At 35.2% G+C, this 23,120-nt stretch overlaps 1 protein-coding gene across 2 annotated transcripts in view; it reads right to left on the minus strand.

The window, feature by feature from the left end:
* The window catches only part of LOC118263137 (ATP-binding cassette sub-family C member 4), a 40,701-nt gene that overhangs the window by 9,530 nt on the left and 8,051 nt on the right, over positions 1-23,120 (minus strand). Inside the window, exons 5-13 of one of the 2 annotated variants that reach the window (XM_035574946.2) lie at positions 12,407-12,532; positions 10,597-10,801; positions 8,279-8,501; positions 4,357-4,513; positions 3,318-3,520; positions 2,713-2,943; positions 2,049-2,220; positions 643-785; positions 190-342 (exon numbers count right to left, since the gene is read on the minus strand). In XM_035574946.2, the coding sequence (XP_035430839.1) occupies positions 190-342; positions 643-785; positions 2,049-2,220; positions 2,713-2,943; positions 3,318-3,520; positions 4,357-4,513; positions 8,279-8,501; positions 10,597-10,801; positions 12,407-12,532 (1,613 nt within the window). The remainder of the gene's footprint in view (positions 1-189; positions 343-642; positions 786-2,048; positions 2,221-2,712; positions 2,944-3,317; positions 3,521-4,356; positions 4,514-8,278; positions 8,502-10,596; positions 10,802-12,406; positions 12,533-23,120) is intronic. The other variant, XM_035574947.2, reaches the window with a different exon arrangement.

Here is a 23,120-nt window from a genome sequence, read left to right on the forward strand (position 1 = left end):
AAGTCGTTATAAGAACTTCTTGTGACTGTTTATGATTAAGGAAATGTCAACTGTATATTCTTTGGTGTTTGAGTTGATTTTACAATGACAACATTTTACCATCACAAATCTAGATTGCAAATAAAAGTGAACCTTTTGATCTTGCCTAAAAAGTATATAATTGTAAATTCTCAAGATATATTTGCTTACCTCCACTAAGACTGACGCCCCTCTCGCCGACGATGGTCTTGTCTCCGTGTGGGAAGAGGGCGAAGTCCCGGTCGAGGGCGCAGCGCCGCACCACTGTGTTGTAGCGCGGACGGTCCATTGGCTGTCCAAACAATATGTTCTGACGTACACTGCCTGCGGGAATTACAAGATGGTATAAGTAGAGTGACGTTTTGAAAAGGTGTATCTAATGAACTAAAAGTTTACATAAATATAGTAAAAGTAACTCATATTTCTCTAAATTTGTGTTAACACCCAAACAAAACAATATTGGGTTGTTTTCACACCAAAATATTTAGCCTGATTGAGATATTGAAACATTATTCTTACGCGAGATAGTACATGCAATCACACGATCAAAACCTAGCAAAAGTTACAAAAAAAAATGTATTTTCGGTTATATATAAATTTAAACAAATTAGAAATATTATTTACCTGCAAAGAGCCACGGTTCCTGGCTGGCGTAGGAGACGTTACCGCCGACATGTACCGTGCCCGACAACAGAGGGAGCTCGCGTAGTAACACGTGTAGCAGGGACGACTTCCCCGCGCCTACTGGACCGATTACCGCTATTATTCTGGAGAAATATAAGTATATTAAAACAAGATACATATTGCGAACAAAAACACACCCTATACACGTTACAATAAAGTTTATTTTGCAACGAATTACATATTTTTATATGAACCCATCAATCGCTTGCCGGTTCAGTACCAACATTTTATCTGTACAACGAAAATGAGTCTTAAAGTCCACACTATACAGTTAGTTTTCTACTACACAATGGTTACTTACTTGCCGGGCTTGATAGTACGAAACACACACACACACAACGAGCCTATTATCCCCGAGAGGTCGGTGAGCGTGTTCTCAGGATGCGTGTGTATCCACTTGGCGGTGGCGTGCTTGTAATTACTTACTTGCCGGGCTTGATAGTGAGCGAGAGGTCGGTGAGCGTGTTCTCGGGGTGCGTGTGTATCCACTTGGCGGTGGCGTGCTTGTAATTACTTACTTGCCGGGCTTGATAGTGAGCGAGAGGTCGGTGAGCGTGTTCTCGGGGTGCGTGTGTATCCACTTGGCGGTGGCGTGCTTGTAATTACTTACTTGCCGGGCTTGATAGTGAGCGAGAGGTCGGTGAGCGTGTTCTCGGGGTGCGTGTGTATCCACTTGGCGGTGGCGTGCTTGTAATTACTTACTTGCCGGGCTTGATAGTGAGCGAGAGGTCGGTGAGCGTGTTCTCGGGGTGCGTGTGTATCCACTTGGCGGTGGCGTGCTTGTAATTACTTACTTGCCGGGCTTGATAGTGAGCGAGAGGTCGGTGAGCGTGTTCTCGGGGTGCGTGTGTATCCACTTGGCGGTGGCGTGCTTGTAATTACTTACTTGCCGGGCTTGATAGTGAGCGAGAGGTCGGTGAGCGTGTTCTCGGGGTGCGTGTGTATCCACTTGGCGGTGGCGTGCTTGTAATTACTTACTTGCCGGGCTTGATAGTGAGCGAGAGGTCGGTGAGCGTGTTCTCGGGGTGCGTGTGTATCCACTTGGCGGTGGCGTGCTTGTAATTACTTACTTGCCGGGCTTGATAGTGAGCGAGAGGTCGGTGAGCGTGTTCTCTGGGTGCGTGTGTATCCACTTGGCGGTGGCGTGCTTGTAATTACTTACTTGCCGGGCTTGATAGTGAGCGAGAGGTCGGTGAGCGTGTTCTCGGGGTGCGTGTGTATCCACTTGGCGGTGGCGTGCTTGTAATTACTTACTTGCCGGGCTTGATAGTGAGCGAGAGGTCGGTGAGCGTGTTCTCGGGGTGCGTGTGTATCCACTTGGCGGTGGCGTGCTTGTAATTACTTACTTGCCGGGCTTGATAGTGAGCGAGAGGTCGGTGAGCGTGTTCTCTGGATGCGTGTGTATCCACTTGGCGGTGGCGTGCTTGAGTCTGACGCCGCGCGCGTCGTCCTCCACGCGCGCCGCCAGCTCCTGCTCGTCCTCCTCGCCCGCCTCCAGCGGCGCCAGGGTCGCGTTACCTGCGCCGGAATACAGGTGGTTATTGCTTGAATTGTTTTGTTATTCTTATACTAGTCGATAGATGAAGTATCTTAGTTAAAAAACTTGATTAAGATACTTAATTGTATATTAATAAGGGATAGTAGCTCAGAAACCAATAAAAGTAATTTCATGTCATGCATGCCTCAAATAGTATCCCTAATCCCATCCACGACATAGGAGAAAATCCTAGTGTGGGGCAACGTTTTTTAAAAAGAAAAAAAAGAAAAAAATCCTCTAGTCTAGTTGAATACAGACAATTATAGTGTTTCGATCACGTACATTAATAGAGAAAAGCTCTACTAGTTTCGTGTCACATAGGGACTCTTCATCGTAAGAATAGTGCGTACACGCCGCGACATCGCGCAGCCTACTGGCCTAGACGCTGCCTAGAGCTTTTCGCAATTAATAACTAAAAATATTGTAACTTAAAATTGACATTATGTTACGTCTATAGTAATTAAAAATCTCACCATTGCCCTTAGCCTCCTCTTCTTTGGTAGGTTCAGCAGTTTCCGTGGACTGTTTGGTCTCAGTGTACTGTGCCTTCACTTTATCCTCCGCCTCAGCCTTGCGACGCTCCTTGGGCTTCGTAGATGTTTGTATCTCCGCTAAACCAGGGACTGGTTTGCTCGTATCCTCGTACAGCATGAAGTTCTGAAGCCGCTTTATTGATATCGTCGCCTCTGCTACTTGTGCAATACCTGTTAAGTTAAAATTATTATTAAAGTTAAGTTTACAAGTGGAAATTTAAAATTGAACCTTGTAACATTGTGTCTAAAGTACATATTTGTATGTTTTAAATATATTTGTATTATATTCGATGATATTGTGAATAGGTAAGATAAATGCCGTCATTTTTACACAATTAGAACCATAAAGTGTTGCTCAAAAGAGTTGTTAATCACTATTTAAATGAGTAAACGTAAATAAACACAAGTATTAAGAACTAATATACGTCCTCACAGTCACAGTTAAATATGTGAAAATGTACGCTACTACACACAACTTAAGGTTGCATTTCTCTTAACACACTTTCATCTACTAAAAACATACTTAGCCTACACAAATAGCTTACCTTGAGGGAAGAACACGGTCATAGTCTGCCTCAGTATGTTGTAGAAACTGGTGACGACGAAGACCTGCTTCGCACTGATCACGTTGTACGCGAGAACGTACGCGAGGATCGAGCAGAATAGACAGATACGTGTCGTGAACATTATGAACGAAGTCAGCACACCGCGGATGTAGGACGTCGCGCGGATCTGCTTTATTTCTCGTCTGAAAGAGAAAATTGTGTCCTTAGTATTTATTTAGAAGAGAGATAATGAGAGTTGGTGAGAGTACTCTTAGTATTTATTTAGAATAGAGATATTGAGAAGTGTGTGAGTAATCTACTCTCACTCACTAACACAAATCGAATCAATCGAAATGTATAATACACACTTGAATTTATGAAGTTCTACCAATTTCAAATCACACCGGGTCTCGTATTTCAAATTAATTCGTACTTTATATCTCACGATCAGTTACTACATACTATACAAATATCCATTGCTTAAAATATATTCATTTATCACTACTAAATTCTCTACTTAGTTACAATAAACCACGTAAATTATATTTACAAGGATACGAACTAGGAAAAGTATATAGAAACAAAAGGTGTAATTATCATAACAATAAATGATTATGAGCTTCTTTAAAGTTGAATATGTTTAAATGACAACACACCATACTTTATGCTTATATGCAAACAAAAGATTGACGTAAGGAGAGAAAAATGTGTAGGATTAAAATAAGTATTAATTAATTATAATATTCATGAAGATTTATCAAAATAATTACCAAATAGTTTCATCACAACTGAAATACTAGGGAGTGATTCAAGAGGTAAGTTTTTCTGAATAATCAATTAAAGATTTATATGAATTTGAAGAAGTGATGCCATACAAATTAATTAGACAACCCGGGAACTATGAATCAATCCTTTTCTAGATTACTTTTAAAATGAAAATGACACTTATGTATGTAGGTCTAACTAGCTATACAATGTTGTATGTTAGAATGTATAACATATTGGCCTATGCATAATATATTATGTGAGTAATACTTACTTCCTAGCCTTGGCAACAAGGTCAGCAAATGGCTTTTCCCAAGTGTACATTTTGATGACCTGAATACCGGACAGTATTTCGTTCATAAGACGCACACGCTCGTCCGTCCGCAGCGCGGTTTTCAATCGCAGTACAGACGTCCGTTTCCCCAAATATGCTGTCAAAGAAAATACATATTTTAAATTAATATACATTGAATAAGAACTTTGTCTCGGCTCCGTTTGCGTTTCCAAGCTAATAAGTGGCCTATGTTTTATTCCAGACTAATAATTTTGTTCTTTGCCGAATTTTGTTCAGATTCGGTCAAGTTTCTAAGTCTCTCTTATGTCTCGCTTAAGTCTCTCAAGATTCGCTAAGTCGAGCTTTTGCGTGTAAGAGTTCAATATATATCCATATCCATCCCATCATCCTCACAACCTTTCACATTTTCAATATTAATTTAGTAAGAGGATACAGGATCAGTTTCATCAGCAACATTTTAAGATCACCTTGAGACCTTCATTCAATATTTTCTGCAATTAACTAACAGAGAACTCAATTAAAATAAACGCTTACAGTTTAACTGTGATCTTTACTGCCTTGTTTGTTAACGGTTGTCAACAAAAGTAATCATTGTATTGTTTTTTGTTCAGTCGGTGATAATCCGATTGTTATTGTAAGGCTTTTTATTACACCATGAAAGTTTGAATTACATTACAAATGTTATTCTTTTTTTATTATATTATCATATCGGTAACAACAAAACTTACGGCTAATCACAAGTGCGTTGCCGACTACGTAAGAAGCTGGAAAAGACGACTAAATTGATGACTAATTTAGTTATCATTTCAGTCGTCTTTGATGATGAGCTAAAAATCTAAAAATGATGACAAAAGTCATAATTTTAGTCGTGTTTTCCAACATCGGAGGTATTTATTTACTTATTTATTTGTTCCTTTTAAGCGAATATATAAGAATAAACACCAACATTAATAAAAAAACAAGATGAAGACACAATGTCATGTGTTTCATGTCATAATCAAATGGGCATTCAGAAGAGAACTGAGGCTCTAATACCTCAAAAAGTATATTTCAGAAATACTAATTATAGTAATTAAATTATATTATTCACAAGACCATTTCAAGGTATGAAACAGACGAACAGAGAATTCGAATGCTACATTCGTCACAAACAAAAATAGACATTGTTTTATGATATATGCAAATGTTATTCATTCAAGCTAAGGGTGATAAAGCAATTTTATAGTCCGCTATACAATGGTGCCGGGATAGTGACGCAGAGGAAGCCTAAATAAAGCCGCCTGTCGCAAGGCCAAATTTAAGAAATAATTGTCACTGTGTACCAAATTTGGATGCATTTTGGGTATCTATGTAGGAGGTCTAGCGGAACCTTATATTAAAATTATGTATTTGTTTTTATCATATCGAATGGAAAGGTCTTTGTATCTCAGATTTTACTAAAATATAGAACTAAGTACCTTGTACTAGTACAGGAACACTTACTAATTGAAGCAAAAAAGTCTGAAGTACCTTATTATCGCAGACTTTACCTTTGAACCCTAAGGTTGACTGGTAGAGAATGCGATGCGGCATTAAGTTCGCCTTATGTACCACTATTTAATTGTATTGTGTACATTAAAGATTAAATAAATAAAAGTAAATATGACATCAACCGGAAAATTATGGGGAAGATCCCCATAGGAAATGTGCCATTAAAGTAAGTACTTCAATTAATAAAAAATACTGCCCATGGATTTCCCTGTTTACAATACTATTTGTTAAATAGAACAACAAAGGACAAAAAACAAACGTGACCTATTTGTTTTGGTCACGCGCATGTTTAAACGATAATAACTTTTATTCCCTTGCTTTTACGGTTGTAATAAAAATTCGTATAATGCTGTCGTTACCGTAACCGAAGGACTTTGCATTATGAGAGCTATACAGAGTAATTTGAATGTGGAAAATTGTTTACAAACTTTGGGCAACAACATGTCGGTCAACTAATTAGTGTAATAGTGTTTTACTTGGCAAAACAATATCTTTTTTATTATTTTAGTAATGTATAGTATTATGCTCCTACTGTACCTTTAACGGTAGGTAAATTGCCTATGTAATTATCAATATGTGTATTTAAACCTTTTTTGTTTTAAATGAATTGTTTTCTAAAACTGCATCACCTTGGCTTTATACGTAAAATGTGACTTAAATGAGTCTCGAATGTTTTGCTCATAGTTATTTCTACATAGCTCTGTATGACAACAATGGGCACAGTAGTTAGCTGCAGGAAACTTTTTAAAGGAAATCTTATAGATTTTATATGTCAAATGTGCTAGCAACAATATTATTTTTTATAGTTGTTAGTAGTATATTAGCCGCGACATTATTCAACCTTGTAGTCTAACTATGTAATTTGAAGATGCTACTGCGACCTTCCATGTATGTATGTATATTGAAATGAAAAATAAGTACAAGTTTATTTAAATTTTCAATTACTGAACTAGTTAGCATGTGTGTAACACTATTTATATTTTATTTCAACTATGAAAACTCATAAAACGCCTGTGACAAAACATAAAAAGTCTCAGAATCATCAAAATATAACGTAATGAATTAAAGTTAGAGTTTAATTTTGTTTACTTATATTTTTTATAATTAAAAGACATTAAGTATAATTAGGTATAAAAGAGAACTTGAGCAGGATCATAATTTGGCGTACCTAAGTGTAAAAAACATCACAAAAAATCTAAGTAGTTGGGTTAAGAATGTAAATAAACATTAGGTACCCCGTTTGTATAATTTGACCTATTTTGAGTGGGGCTTGCATTGCACGTGGTCCAACGTCAAAACAACAGAGTTGTACATCGTCCAACAGATCTTGACACTTGTGACGTCACATCACTAATTACGTATTCGTACAAAAATGAGACGTCCTACGTCATCATATACATTAACACCTTGGTTTCGTAACAAGTCTTTAGTATTATGAAACAATGAAATATATTTGATGTGTATTGATGTGCGAAAATATAGCACTTTTACATTGCAAGTTTTAAAATTATACATAATATATACTACATTTCAACTGGCATTTCCTATCTGAAACTCTGAAAAGAAATACCGAAATGCAAAAGTATTGTGACGAAAAAAGTTTTAGAAAAAATATGGTAGTAAGTATAAAAACCGAAATCAACAAAAATGGAAGCAAATTAATAATGTATCATTTCATTCGTACACGCATTCATCTCTCCATTCAAAGAATTATTTTGTATCCAAGTTCATGTAAAGGACTTTCAAATAATGGTATAACTAAGCTCTACCACATAGATCTTGTATCAGTTTAGTAATTTAGAATGATTTTAACATAAAACAACACACACAAGTAAAACTGTAAACCAAAAGTATGACCTGTTATACCCGCCCGCATAGTACAAATGCAAACCAAGAGTATGACCTGTTATACCCGCCCGCATAGTACAAGTGCGTGAGGAATTCTATAATCTAATTCTACACACATAGTCTTCTTTGCGAAACACTAACTTGATTAAGGCGTTGAATCAGGACAATGTTTATATTATCACGAACGTTACTATTAATCGGAATATTAACTTCTAAGTTACTAAAATATTCATATTTTAGTAACTTCAATTCGACTATACGATTCACAGAAGAGTCGATACGATATGATAATACACTATTCGAGAAGGTCTCTACTAGTTTCAAGTCATATCGGGACTCATATTCTTAAGCCTTTAACTGCCATCTAAAAACTGTTGAAGGCAAATCTTCCGCTAACGTAGTTCACCGGTGATCTACGTGGCAGTTAACATGTTAAGCAGCGTACACAGAGCGGCTACGAGCCGTATATTTCAATTAACTTAAAAGAACTCACGATAGTAACTAATTATAAAAAATACGTTACCTTGTAAAGGTATGAATGCCAACATGAATCCAACGCCGACCACCGCCGCCCAGCTGATCTCGACCCACATGAAGTAGGTGATGATGACGGTAGCCAGCGGCCCGATCCACAGATAATGTAAGAAGATGATGGCCACGTCGAATCGGTTCACATCGTTTGAGAGGAGGTTCACCACTTGGCCCACTGTCGTCTCACCGAGCGCCGTTTTTGATAGCCGTAGTGACTGTAAGAAGGAAATGTGTTTTTTAATAAAAAAAATATCTCACGTTATTGTTTCAAGACGTTGCGTACAGTTGAATAGAGTAAAAAGTGTAGGATTTATTTAATCTACTTTTCAGCAAGTACTTTCTAGGCAGAGATGGAGTAACTCATTGATAAAACTAACAATATTGAACGACTTATTTAACACAATTCCATACCGACCGAAAAATATGTCTTTGTGTAATTATGTTAGATACAAATAACAAAAAAATATTTAGACCTCTATGAAATTACGAGACGTCGACAGATAAAAGTGTAGGTACAAAAATAGGATATAATGGGCACCTATGTTAAAAAAAATCTATTGTCTACTTCACAATAAAGAAATCTTTAAATCTCAAAGTATGTAGTGTTGTTATTACAAAACTGCTGTGTGTAAAGCATCATATTTTTTTTTATCATTAGATGACTTAGGTAACTACTACCTATTTGGTAAAAGATAACTGAAAAAAACGTCACAGTTGTAGACATACAGAATGTACAAAACATTGAAGCATTTTACTTTGCGATAATATATTGTTAAAAATAAAACAAAGTATTGTATGAAGTGAGTTAATGTCAAGGTGATAAAAATTTAGATGTTTAGCGAACCGCAAAGATTCTCAAGGCGAATATCTCCCATGTTTAACTGAAACTATTTTAGTCCGTTATGCGAATCTGATGTAACTAAGGAACCTCTAGATAAATCTATTTGGGTAGTCTGTAATATACGCCAATTATATTTCCCAAGATAAAATGATAATATGTTGTACGGCTAACTCATGTTACTGTTCGAAGAAATATCTCGTCTATGGGACCCCAAAGTGGTTCGAAACTAGTCAAGTCACCTCGTAAACAGTCGACCTCATAATAATTCTTAGGATTTCGAAGGCAAGCAGTCATAAGTGAAATAAGTCAAATATACTTTTCAAATAGGCTACAAAACAGTACGTTTACGTGCCATGTTTTTACAAAATCTAGATGAACCTGGAGTCGACACTCAAAGAACGATTAAAACTGTTTTGTTTGCACGTTTAGTTTCAAGTAACATAAGTAAATAAAATATTTTCTAGAGTTTTAAGTGTAAATTGCAAATAATTATGTATTGTTCATTGTTCTAAGGTTTAGTAGATAATCAGATTCATAAAGGTAGTTCATCGTTGATTGAGGAAATAACTCTAATTATTGTAATTAAATAGGTATTATCCGAATATTTTATGTTGAAACAAAAATAATGGTTATGCTTTTGACCGGTATATGGGAATGTCTGTATGTATTTAGGACTTATTTATTTATTATTTATTAGAACAACCAGTAGCTGTAGAATTAGGAGTATTTTTTTATAAATATATCTCATTACTATTCAATCGTAGAAAATGAAACTAAAATTAATTAAAATACGTGGTTTATTGGTCACGTAAATACGATGTTAACTGTTACCTTGCTATTTGAATAATGGAAGGTTCACAATAAAAGTAGCATGATAATTTATTTTCTAAATTATCTGTAATGGAGTCCCTTTATTGCTCTCCGTGTAATAAACTTTATAACATACGGGGTGTGTGCGTAATGTAAGAACACGTTTGCAAATGCCCAATACTTGGGTAACCAGGGCTGGTAAACAAACATACTACACTATAAGAAGGTACCTAGTTGTCTTTATAGATTTCTTCGTAGCAGAATGAATTCGGTCAATCCAATTGACATTTAAGAACAATTTATTGTCATAACAACAGTCAACGGTGGGTGGTCCTTAATCATGTGTGTGGTGGGAATAATTGGCTGCGTGTGTATTGTAAGCTGTCGTGTAAAACATTACTAAATGGACTAGACATATAGAACTAACATTTTTTCATCTATACAGCTACATTGAAAATTATACAACATTTTATTTATATATGGAACGTTGTTTATCTGTAAGATTAATTCGCAAACACATGTACGTAATGTAAAACAATGCACAGCAGAAATGATTAGGCTACAGAAGTTGAATTATGGATTTTAGAAATGGGAATGAAAACAGGAGCCATTCCTATTAATGGCTGGTCATAATTATAATAAACTGTGAAATAACATACCTTTCTGTATATAAGCGAGCAGCAGGCGACACGGAACTTCATGCCCATATGCAATATGGCCATCATGTAGGGATGCACGACGAACACGTTGAGGGCCGAGCAGGCCACCACCGCGGCCGCGTACATGTACGCTTCCTGCGGCTTCATCGTGTTGCCAGGACTGTAGAACTCCACCAGCTTGCCCAGGAACACTGGCTGTGCAATCCTGGTTTTGTAATCACATCGTTTTTATAGTTAATTAAATTTATTTAGAGTATATCTTTGGTCAGTCATCGTTTGATAACGAGTATATTTTGCAGTAGGCACTGAGAGTTCTTATATCATCCTCAGATGAGGGTGACGACTCTATGAGGATTTTCCAACGAAGAAATGTCATAGTGATACAATGTACGAGCCATTTGCAAGTTTATAGTTGACACATGCAGACATGCACAATTTTCCTCATAGGTGAACGCTGTTTCCGTAAACACTGGAAAAATTAAATGCTACTTGGGATGCAGCTAAATATCTTTGTTTAAATACTCGTATACTGTGCACACTGTCTATTTACTTAAGAGATTCGCATGGCTCCTGCAGTATTTTGTTTCAAATTCTAGTTATAATTTAGTCTTTATCGCAAGCTATCTATAAAACTAGACGAATCTAATTACTGAATCAGATAAGCTAGTAAATGTGTCATTGAGATAAGATTAATCTCCTTCTCACCTAATTATCAACATCTCTCACTAATCTATAGGAAGTCAGATGCAATGGAAAAATATATTTTTCACGTCATGCAAAAATAGGCTTAATAAGGATTACGGAAAAAATTATACTTCAAATGACTTAACCTGTATTGTTAGGATAAAAGTGATCATTGGGTTATATCAGTTTAATTATAATCTACATTCTAATCATCTAATTATAATATCAGCGTCCATTTTCATCCAATAACGTTTTATATACAACCTTTCATAAACACAATACCAATAGGTACTGACTGTAATTCAGTTTAAGAATTTGTTTGCACAAAACTGTCTAACGAAGTACTAGTGTTGTCTACAAAGCTATCTAAATCAAACAATTTCTGACAAAATACAACTTACGTAATGGATTTCCCCTACAGCTATTTACTTGTGTTACAGCACTTGGATTTGTTTGTATGTAAACTTAATAATTGTTAACTAACAGTAACTGAGTACCTACTTAACTACTTGCCTCACATCGATAAGGAAAATGAAATTTCTATATTTCTATCCGTACGTAAAACCAGGTAAGATACTTATTGCTTAAAGTTTTTCCTATATCTGTTACCTATCCTTATGGTGCATTAACCATTTCAATTTGAAAGTAAGCAAAATGCTGGAGCTAACTTAAAATTATATACAAATATTTGTACATAGTCTAACTAAAAGAACTACTACAAAAAAAGAGGCTTCAAACTCTGAATACCATTCAATTGAAATGCTAAAAAACTTTGTACATACTTCATGGAAAATTACTTGGAAACTTAACTTTTTGCGCTACATGCAATAACTAAAGCTACATATTATTTTACGTCTACTTAATACTACTGATCCTTTGCTGTATCCAAAGACAATATAAATAAAAAAAATAAGTACAATGTATCTATAGATGCCTACAGACAGCATACCAAGCTAAACTTATCTGCGAAATTTCTTCAACGATTTTGACAACATTGTAAAAAAATGCCAGTTTAGTTAGCTTGATGCACTGAAATCTGTAGGCTCTTTTAATCTACAAATCATAAATCTACGAAAAATCCGTAATGGATCTACTAGAGCTCAGCTCGAGGTCTACTTCAGCTCACTTGTCAGTGCTATTGAAATCGTTGGCCACCTGATCGCGTAATGCAGTCAGCTGAAGGCGCATCTCCTCTCGAATCTCCTGTCCGAAGTAGCCAATGAAGGAACCCATCATGCGAGGCTGTTGGATTCTGGTGGAGGAAGGAAGTGTCAGGACAAGGAGACTTAGGAGTATAGGTATCGGATATGTTAGGTTCTGCTGCAAAAATCTACGCATGTGTTACTGTGCCAAGTATAGCTAAGCATTTAGATTTAATTACTGAGCGAGGGCTTCAATTATTTTTGCCAAGGACACTTTTGTAAGCCAAGCGTGGCGTTGCTCTAACGGAAAGATGTAGCTAATGTTCTGTTACTAAGAGTACCGTTGCAAAAAGAATAAAGACAGACAATAAATCACAGTAAGTATTATACAATAACTGTATAATATTTATTGACACTTAAGCTGATAAGTGTTGTATTGTTGCTTCTATCACCATGTAATACTAATTGTAAATAGCTGTACAGTCACGTACAAAACGACATTAACAGCTAGAATGTGTATTTGTTACAGTCCTAGACTAGATTAATGGCAATGATTCAATGCCTAGTCGAACCACGAAACGGGTCTAAAATGTGTACATTTGACTTAATTTTACGAATGTCAGTGTCATTTCCAGATATGACTCTTCTATTTACTCGTTCTTATAGTGTTTAAATCCCATTTGTCCTAGGGTGGCAGACAATAAACAGATAAGGTACAAAATCAAGGACTTGGGTAAGGCGATTCAAAGACATCACCATCAGACTATTATCAACTATAAACCACCCCGTTCCTACTGTTGCTTTCGAGCCGAAACCCGTTATGTTGTCCGTAGTTCCGGATCGGTCATCAGCCCTACTGAACCCATAGATAGGTATAGGTATCCGAATTACAATTTGTACAAAATATTGTACTTTGCATATGACTGTACAGATTTCTTTAACATATAAGTGTGTCTCTTATCTTATCTGAAAAAATATTGAAGATAATGTCTATTTAAACGACTGTGTAATAATAACTCGTAATACGATTGCTACTGATATCGATTGCCGTGATAAATCTCGTCATAAATAATAGGCATAATATTATGTCAATCAAATTATTAAGTACTTTCTAATCTCCATCTATTGATTTAATAAATGTGTGTTTTGTATGCTATGTATAACAAAAACAATATGTTTAAATATTTATATTATATATTTGACATGTGCTATAAAATTCATGAATTCATTTTCAACAATAGGCGTTAAGAAAAATGGGAGAACCCACTATTATTCATAAGATTTTTTCAATGTATAAGCTTGCCAAAAAAATGTCAGACATTGAGACTCTGTCCTTGACATCATTTTCAATATGATTAAAATAGAATTCGTATAAATATAACTTGTCCTTGATTATATTGGGAAAAACAAATTTCTTAGCGGCTTTAGGCAATGTTTTTGTAGTAAACAGGCATCATAAAATATCCAATAAGAGAGTAACTCGTAATATCATAGATCACTTGGTGATTAACATAGAAAAAAATTGGACTTCAGCCAAAATAATATGTAAGAAGCCGTACTTACTGTTACCTAACATTTGCTACGTCTGGTAGTGTTTGATTTACATGTACAACGTTGATTTTTGCACCAGTTTTGTTATTGGTATCACACTATTAAGGGATTATATTTAAGGGGACCAAAATCCCAAAGCAAGTTTGTAAACAACATGGGATAAAAGATTCCATACTAAAAGAAAACTACTTAAACCAATGACGAAAACCGTTTGATATAAGAAATCTAAATCTGAACCATAAATTTCGGCAATATTTTGTGTTCAACTGACGTCCAGAGATTAGTAGGTAACTAGGTATAGGTACGTTCAAATAAACAATCTCAACAGTTTAAATAAAAGTATGGCTTAGGGAAAACCGCAAAACAAGTCAGCTGGAATCGTTTCGCGTTACAGAAGCATTAGTCACAAACATTTAATATTGTATGACAATACACATGGTACGAAGAACACAACAGAGCCGTATCATGACTATGGCACACTTAGCAAGTGCCTAGGGCGCCAGGTTGTAGAGGGGCGCTGCTAGACGCGCATGCCCAACGGCGCATAGTGGCGCAGTGATGCCCGCCAAAAAAAATTACAGGCGCCTATAAGGTACTTGCCTAGGGCGCTCTCTAAGTTTAATCCGGCCCTGGTACACAGGAAGGCGTATTGATTGTGGACAGTTCACGGTGTACCATTGTAGTACATAGTGCTTGATAGTACATACATTTTCATTGCATAATCTAATGTAATATTATATTTGCTCAACACCTACGCGTTTAAATAGAGCAGATAACGCATTAGGTCATATTACAATACTGAATAAACTGTCAATATTATTATTTATTTATGTTATTATGAAAACTAGGGTTTATTAACATTTTGTCAATAATCTTATCTTATTATCAGGGTAAATAGCATTGCTTTTACATTCTAAGGGAATCTGAACCGGGGAAAAGTGTTAGAAAAAGGGTGCCCTTTCGAATTTGTACTTATATATAATGAAATGAATCATATATCGGTAAAAATAAAGTACCCGGTCGTATCTTTGACATAATTTAATAAAACGTGTCAATTTGTTTCCATGGGAGTAAAGTACGAGTATGCTTTGAGAGACAATAAGTAATTTACGTCAAAAGAATCGACTTTAGACTTTGTACGCATAGAGTAAGGTGCAAAGTCTAATGGTTGAGGCATTTATTTTTGGTAAAGTAAATATTACGCTACATATTTCTGACATGTCTTAATAGATGATGCCATGATATTTTTTCTTGGAAGAACCTTGCCTATGTTAGGCCAGAAACCGCCACCGAAACCGAATGTAATATAATATTAAATTTTGTTCATATAAACTGTAAAATAACCACTCTGTTACTAAATTAAATAAATCGTCCATAATGCAATTCATTTCGATCCAATACTAGTTACCAAATGTATGTGTTAAAAAATACCATCATAGACACTACATACAGTGAAAAAAATAAAGATAAAAGCAACATATTTTACATAAATAAAGTCTACCTTACTTATGCATGTATTCCGATAATAACAATTCCGTATGTATTCCGATAGTAACATCCTAGTTAGATAGATCCATTTCAATATACTGACTTGCAAACTTGTAAAGGGGCCATAAAATGTACACGCCATTCTTTATGTAAGTCGTAACTTCTATTGTTGATGTAAGTTCATTAGTTACAATAAAATAAACCATGAAGGAAGTACAGAGAGGAGATGTCATAACTGGATTTCCCTTTAACATGATACGCGACACTTTTCGTGAAGCGCGGGACATTACAAACCACGCCCCTCTCTATTTTCCAACATGCAATCCCATAGTGACCAATTGTCCATATATATAACCCGAAATTCTTTGACCATTAGTTAGCTGCATCTTTAATGAACTGGCTATTATGCATGTGTTTTTTTAAATAAGGTGTTTACGCCACTACTAATCCACGCAGCGATATAAAATGGGCTAGTTCTAAGTAAAAGCGTTCATTCGAAATTGGTAATACTTAGTAATGATTAATTGGCCTAATTGCTTAACCTAGTAAGAAAATACCTAGAATAAAATGACTAATGACAAAATCTTGACAAATAAAAGCAAATATGCAAGATTTCCGTTTGCGTTCCTAAACGGCTGAAGCGATTTTAATGAATGTAAGTGAATTCTGGAGACTTATTTCGATGACTGAAATGAAAATAGGTATCATACTTACGACTGAACTAAACAATTAAGGTGTCGTTTACATAGAAACGCTAACAAGCTAAGTCTGGTTTTGTTAACAAAATATGTTTCACATTATAGCAGTTATTTATATATTTGATGTGCATAAATGATACGTGAGTGAGTATGACTATACTGTCGTAACCCTGTGCGTGTCTGCCTTCATAAAAATCGTGCTGATTTGTATTGTGTTTTTGTGCATATTGAACTATTCGTACATATTGAACTATGATTCCATAAGTTCAACAAAAGTCGTCCAACCCACACTACCAAATTAATTACTATTATAATAGTTGAAGCAAATAGTAGAGTCGAATTCTTATCTTATAATTGAAGAAAATAAATGTACATAATAAATAGTTAACAAACACATTAGCACTTAATGCCAGTACAATAATTAAATGGAAAATGTAAAATAAAATGTTCTCTACACAAAAATATATGTAGTTGGTATAAGTACCTACTTCCAGCATCGGCGCAGTGGGTCCAATTTATAGCGGAAATAAATTGTGCAAATAAAAAAAAAATACTTATGTTTATAAAAAAAACTTAACTGTACAATGAGAGAAAAATTACGGACACGTGACTATGAGATCATTGACTGAATTATTGCACAAAATACGGCATATTTAAGGGTCCTTTAAAATGTGAATAACACAATAAAATAATACCTACATTTTCGCAGTCAATTTCAATATTGTCATTGCTTATACAAATACTTTTTTAATTTTAAATGCATTGCCAATGTACATTATTATAATGTATTAATTATGTTTTATCGTCTATCAATTGCATAATATGGAAATAATTGAATATATATTTAAAGAAATCTTATTGTTCCGATAGGAAACTATTCTATCGTGAGAATAATTAACGCACAGATCAATGGGAATTGGCAAGTGTCGTAGATTTCCTACAGCGACGTCGCACGCGCACGCATTAGTGGAAAATCTAGTTATTTATAGCTCAATTTATTTTTCTGCGAATGGTTACTTAGTTGGCAGATTGGTTCAGAATCAGATACATTTTGTAATCAGGTCAATATTGTTACAAAACTAGATGAGTTCACTAAAAGAAATAAGCCTGGAAAATAACGTAAACAAATATTAACAAAAATGTTGTAACAGTCAAAACAATAATTGCATAGATTAGTTTATCGGAATATGATGAGAAGAGTGTGCTGGTAACGGTCGAAGGATTAATGACCTGTTTGGCTCGCGTCGTTCGTCGATTCGCGACGGACATGTTAGATAATACGGCAGACACGGCCGAGGTCATGAGCAAACTGATGACGTAGTAAGGCTATGCTGTTTGCCAGTACCCACGTATTTCGAGCACGCGTTTAACGCGAAATTTATTTTCATATTTACGCTTAACCTTCAACTAATAAACAGATGAAGTGATCGGGTTTTAGATAACACATTACTGTAAACGGCAGGCACATCACGCTTGAATTCTGGGAAATGTGTATCTATTGTATGTAATGCTAGGTTCTCAGAACATTAAATAGTTATTGCATATTGTATAACAAATTGGGAATGCGAAACAAATTTAATTTACCTAATAGTTGTTTACCTACTTGCGCTTCTAATGACTTTACCAAACAATATCGATTAAGACTCGACCTAAAACGTTGAGGTGTTTCCCCGAAAGCAATGACCTCATCTTCCGCCGATCAATTTATGTAAATTTTTATGAGCAATAAAATTCGCAGACAATGTCATAAACTAAACCTGTCATCGTTATATAATAAATATTGTACAAATCAAAGCACAGTTATACTTATACTAGACTGCTTCTAAAACCTGTGTAATGGAGTGGATGAATCACAAACACATGCATAATATGTAAGGCTACCCAATATGGCTGCATTTAATTGTCCCAATTGATTCGGACGAAAAGTCGGTCAACATTTAGTGAGAGAATAAACAGCGATGTTCATGTTTTCGAACTGCCATAAATAAGGAAGTAATGGAAAATCGATCTTAGCTAGTAAAACAGAGGCGCTAGTGTCGCGTTGAGTCTATATTGTACAAATATTTAGAATACATTCCTTTTGGTTAATATTTGACAAGCTCCAAAAATTTATTTATTTACTATATCTACGTATATTTGAAAAATATACTTATTCATATTGTAGGTAAGTAGAACGATGAGAGTATCTTGACAATGGACTCAAAAAATAATTTATGTACCTCACATTTACAATTAAGCTGAAATCTTACACTAGTTTTTGTAGTATTCCGCGTTCGTGGGAGAAGTGTATTAATCATTTAATTAAGACCACTGTTAATTATAATTATTTTACGATTCAAAGCATCACAAGTTGAACATCAAAGTTTTCGCAAAATATCGCAATACGTGAGAATCGATGTTGTTTGTTGAATAAAGTTGTCATGGCCACAAAACTATCTCAATGTTGTATAACGTAGTACTTTAACAGTACGAGGTATTTCTCATTTAATTTATCTCACATGGTTGCATTATTTACTCGTAAATATGTGTAAGTAATGGCTGGCTATTATTTAACCTCGCTTAAAGCAATCATGTTAACAATTATCATCACATCACGTACGACAAAGGCATCAGACATATTTGTTTTTTTTTCCTGTATTCTAAATATTGTTTTGTATATTTTGCCACTTTTTCACCTCGTGGAAAGCGGCAATATATACTACTTAACACGTATTTTCAGTTTTGTCCGAATTAAATAAGTTTGTACATAGGTACAGCTAAAAAATCTTTGGTTCGTTCAACTTGATACAGACATTCGTTTGAACTTCGATACAGAGTAAACATTGCCTATGTACGTCATTTAGGTATTCCCAAAGTACATTTGAAAACTGTGAATTTATATCCCATCAAAAACATCCTGTAAAAAACCCAAGTCTCGCAGCTCAGTCTTTCTACCGTCAAAAGTTGTGAGATCCATGTAATACCAAGTCGGTTAATCTATTTAGTGTCTACTTGAAGGACCTTCTGTCTTAAGTTATTACATAAGTTATTATCATGCCAATATTAAAAATATTTAACGTTTTAAACAAATAGATCGACTTGGACATCGCTTGATTTGATTATTAGTATGTATTACACTACACAGCACGACGGGCCAGCGACCAACAGGAACGAGAGTTTCAATCGCGTGAGGCGCGAGAGACTAAAGAATCTAATATAATATTGTAATATTCATTTTGTTTTCATGCGATGTCCAAGTCGATCTATTTGTTTAAAACGTTAAATATTTTTAATATTGGCATGATAATAACTTATGTAATAACTTAAGACAGAAGGTCCTTCAAGTAGACACTAAATAGATTAACCGACTTGGTATTACATGGATCTCACAACTTTTGACGGTAGAAAGACTGAGCTGCGAGACTTGGGTTTTTTACAGGATGTTTTTGATGGGATCTCACTTCTTTTTGTAGAGCCTTTCTTTTTGATACCATCTACTTCTAACGAATTTTGTTAAAGGTCTTATGATATTTTCTTATTTTTATATGTAGTCTTCCTCTTTTTCTTTTCCGGTACTACTTCTTGAGCTTCAGCCACAGTTTTTCTCAAAGCCCACTCCCTGTCTCTATGGGCTTTTCTCGGAGGCTTTGATGTCTCAATTTTTGACAAGTCTGGACAGTAAATACTTCTTAATCTGTTGTATTCACAAATTGATGATTCCTGCGCTTTAATACTTCCAAAGTCGACATTAATGAGATGTAAAATTATAAATGAAAATCGCAAACCTATAGGTTAGGTTTCGAGGCACATCCGAACAGCATGAGGGCGCTCGCACGTATGCGTGCGGCTGCCGCTCGCTCGAAGGCATTCACATTTCATTGTTCTGTCATTTTGGCGTATATTTTGCTTGTCAGTCATAGAGTAAAATAGAGGCCAGTCTGTCTGTAAGGAGGCTAGTCGCGCTAACAATTTATATATAACAGATTTAAATTATAATATATTGTTTTATTAGATTTTCGTACTTCAAGACATGTCCAATCATGTGTTTTTCATTACGTCGACCATTTTACAAGTAATAATGTTGTTCAGTTTCATGGGCTAAACACACCCTTACCCACCCTATACCCCCTCCCTTGCCTCATATGGTAGGTACCTATCTACACCTATTAAATTTATAACCACCACCAACCACCAACTGCATAAATAACTTTGTAATCCCATATATTTATATGGGATTACAAAGTTATTGATGCAGTTGGTGTATTTGGAAAACTGGACCGAAATTACAAAATATTTAAGTTTTCCCATGATTAAGACACTAAACTCTATATGTATTCCAAATATGAAGCTTCTAAGTCTGCTAGAAGTGCCTTAGACTTTTGATGATCGGTGAGTCAGTGAGTGACAAAATTTAGAAACTTTAACAAGTTGTCATTCTTAAACTACTGGTTCAAATTGACTGAAATTTTAAATATTCCGTGTTTATACAATGCCGGATTAGTTACTGAAGATTCAGGTTTCTTGCTTTATCCACAACCGAATTATAGGGGGTCGAAAAAGGCCCGAATTGCTTCGAGAAAAGGATGGTACGGCCGTGCCGCTTTTTTTGCTCGACTTGGCGGGGGCACTGCCGTGCCCCCAGAAAAAGAATAAGAAGAAGAATGACTTAGCACGACGATTGTTGACTTTATACGTCACCGTGGCAACCGCGTACGTAACCATAGACTGTAGAGTGGACCTTGAAATAATAGTCGGAAGGTCTACATAAGTGGGTATTTCTAATAGGGTAGTAATCTATGACATAATCAATGTCAATATCACTCAAATCGACACAATAGTCACGATAATTTACTTGTACATTGTAATTGTAAGCTAGAGTAGGTTGGTTTTTAGATGTGAATATTTTTTTGCATCTCAACAAACCTTAGAGAAGCGCAATGATTACTAACATAACGTATAATTAAGTAGTTAAAAGTTCATTTGATTATTTTATATGCATGTCAATCTGTCATGCATGTAACTCCTAAACGGATGCACCGAATAGTGATGATCAATGAATTTGTACATAATATATGTACTTAAAACATCCTGGTCATTTTATACGTTACGCACTAAACATGTTAATTTATTACCTCATGTTCATGACGATTCAACGACCGAAGAAATGAATAAGTATATCACGATATTTTAGAGCGACTTTCCATAAATCAAACGTTGACAAGACAGTAACGATTTATTAAGGAATTTATAATAAAGTGAACTATCCATTCTGAAGCGCTAGTTTGATATTCTCAATGTGTTATATCTAGTGTAATTTACTACAGAAACTAATCCGTTTTAAAGAAAAGAAAAGGCTTTGTGTTCTATCATGAAATGTAGAAGTTGCATTGGGAAATTTGGGAATACACAATACAGTATGTGGGTAAAACCGAAAACCACAACAAACAATGTTACATGACCTCCAATTTCTTTTAGGAAAATCAATGACAAGTAAAAATTTGTGTGCCTACTGACTAATAGTTATTTCCCAAATACCGAAATAGATAGTAATGATGATGTGTATGTATTTTAGTACATCAATAAGTACCATGACTGTGCGAAAACTACAAACAGATATATGCTTTGAGCGTCTCCCATTCATGTAGTTATACCCTTTGCGCTATAACAAGGTGCGGCTGACAGATGCCAGTATGACGTTGACGTCTCTCTTTAGGGATGGACATTAGAAAAATCTTTTTTTATCGCTATCGATACTCGCAGCATACATTTAATTCTCTTTAATTTTTTTATTAAATGTGTGTGTTATTTAGTTGTGCAGTGTAACTACGTGTATATACTTGTCAAAATAAATATTTTATGACCAAGCCCTGAGGTGTTTCAGAGTTTCAGCTTTACAGAACCGTGAAGAATATAAGTGTATATTAGTTTGAATATGTTACTAAAGCAACCACGATCTTTCAGATTAAGTACCACCACGCATTATCAAAGGCGCCGGAAATGTCTACTATATATTTGTGCTCTGATAAGTCACTGTGGTTCGGGCAGAGAGAGCCGCGTCTACAGTAGATTTACCCACATAATTAAAGGTTTTTTAAGAGTGATAATTGAACGACGCATAATTTTCGTTTTATATTCTAAAAAAACATCGACTACCTATCCATCGTAGCAGTACATCCCATCACTAAACACGACTATGGATTTACGTTATACGCATAACACTTTACTTTATTTTTGATTTCATTAGATTTTATTTAAAGACTAGAACATTCCGGTTGGATTTAATTTAATTAACTACACTTCCGAATGATATAACATAATACGAATGTGATACAGTTAAAATACTAAGGCATAATTTTTAAATCGCAGCAACTTTCAAGAGTGATACGAAACGTTACTGAATCTGTCAGCCGCACCTTCTTACGGCGCATAAGGTATAACATTGAATCGATAGCTGGTAACGTAACAAATACATAAATAATTAGATATACACCTTCTTTGGTTCGAAAGAAAATTGCGATAAAAGATCTGCTTATTTCCATTAGTTACGAAAGTTTCCTCCTTTCTGAGGTGAACGGAGGAAAAAGGAGAAAATGTAACTGTAAAAGTTGTTGCAAAATTACAAAATATGAACTCATAGTAATAAGTTAAGTTAACCCTTGCACTGGTCGCTGCTTAAGAAGCTATCTGACTGTTTCTAACATTGCATAAAGGGCAATAGGATTCACCAGGCAAAGGCGAGAATGTAAGGATTCTAAGACAGTAAGGTGTTGGCAATAGCACTCAACTCAGCTTCATTTTCAGTTATTCACAGCTTCATAGTAATTACAGAGGTAGTGTTTAGCAATTATGTCAATCGGTTAATCAAAACACATAGGTATTGACAGAGCACTCCCTATTCCGGTGTGCAGTAGTCGGTAAATCGTACAAATATTAGTTCCGATTGAATATCGATTTAATACATTAGTCGGTTTCATTCTAAATC

This window comes from Spodoptera frugiperda, chromosome 12 (genome assembly GCF_023101765.2).
Source record: "Spodoptera frugiperda isolate SF20-4 chromosome 12, AGI-APGP_CSIRO_Sfru_2.0, whole genome shotgun sequence".
Lineage (NCBI taxonomy): Eukaryota > Metazoa > Arthropoda > Insecta > Lepidoptera > Noctuidae > Spodoptera > Spodoptera frugiperda.